This window comes from Rattus rattus, chromosome 12, assembly GCF_011064425.1.
Source record: "Rattus rattus isolate New Zealand chromosome 12, Rrattus_CSIRO_v1, whole genome shotgun sequence".
Classification (NCBI taxonomy): Eukaryota; Metazoa; Chordata; class Mammalia; order Rodentia; family Muridae; genus Rattus; species Rattus rattus.
Genome location: NC_046165.1, coordinates 84,280,158 through 84,281,061, shown reverse-complemented (window position 1 = coordinate 84,281,061; position 904 = coordinate 84,280,158). Strand labels below are relative to the sequence as shown.

Genomic DNA, 904 nt, shown 5'->3' with positions numbered 1-904 from the left:
AAAAGCTGATGAATCAGGCAGCAGCTTTGGGCTAGGCTTCTGCAGAAGAACCATGGGGAAGCACCTGAGGGCCTGCTGGGTGCTTTTGTGGCTGCATCATCAGTGTGAGTGAGTGGAGGTGTTAGCTAGGGGCCATAGGAAGGCATCTTAGGATGTGGGGAAGGATGTGATTCTGTGTGCTAGGAGAGACACATGGGCCTACTTGTAGATAACCTGAGATGCTTGTAGAGAGTAAGGAAGGATTCTCATCTAAGGATAGATGATTGATTTCTGGAATCTCTCACTGTTTTCTGAATAGGGGTGGCTGGCAAGACCCAAGTGGAACAGAGTCCCCAGTCCCTGGTTGTCCATCAGGGAGAGAGCTGTGTCCTTCAATGCAATTACACTGTGACTCCCTTCAACAACTTGAGGTGGTACAAACGAGACAGAGGCAGAGGTCCTGTGTCCCTGACAGTCCTGACAAAGAAGGAAGAGAAAACATCAAGTGGAAGATACTCAGCAACTCTGGATGCAGACGCTAAGCACAGCACCCTGCACATCACAGCCTCCCTGCTGGATGACGCTGCCACCTACATCTGTGTGGTGGCCGCACCATGCTCCCCAGAAACTTAGAGCCAGTACCAAAACCTGCTCCTGGAGGCTTTGAGGAGGCATAGGTGACAGAGAAGTCTTTCAAATACTGTACTTGGAACTGAAATTCCCTTTTTGGGCCACTGTCTCATTAGAAAGACAGTTTTAAAACAGTCTGAAAAGAGAGCTTGAAGGAATTTTCAACAGATTTCAAGAGAAAAACTTTGTAGAAAGGCAGGAAATCCTGGCAGCCACCATAAAGGGGGAAGGTGGAGAAAACATTAGCCTTTTCCTTAACCGCGGAGGTCAGAGAAAAAGCTAGAAAGTTCTGAAG

At 48.2% G+C, this 904-nt stretch overlaps 1 gene segment (V, D, J or C); it reads left to right on the top strand.

The window, feature by feature from the left end:
* On the top strand, positions 1-612 carry LOC116913261. The segment is given in 2 exon segments: positions 1-104; positions 299-612. Coding segments are annotated over 2 exon segments (366 nt in total).
* Positions 613-904: the final 292 nt, after the last annotated feature.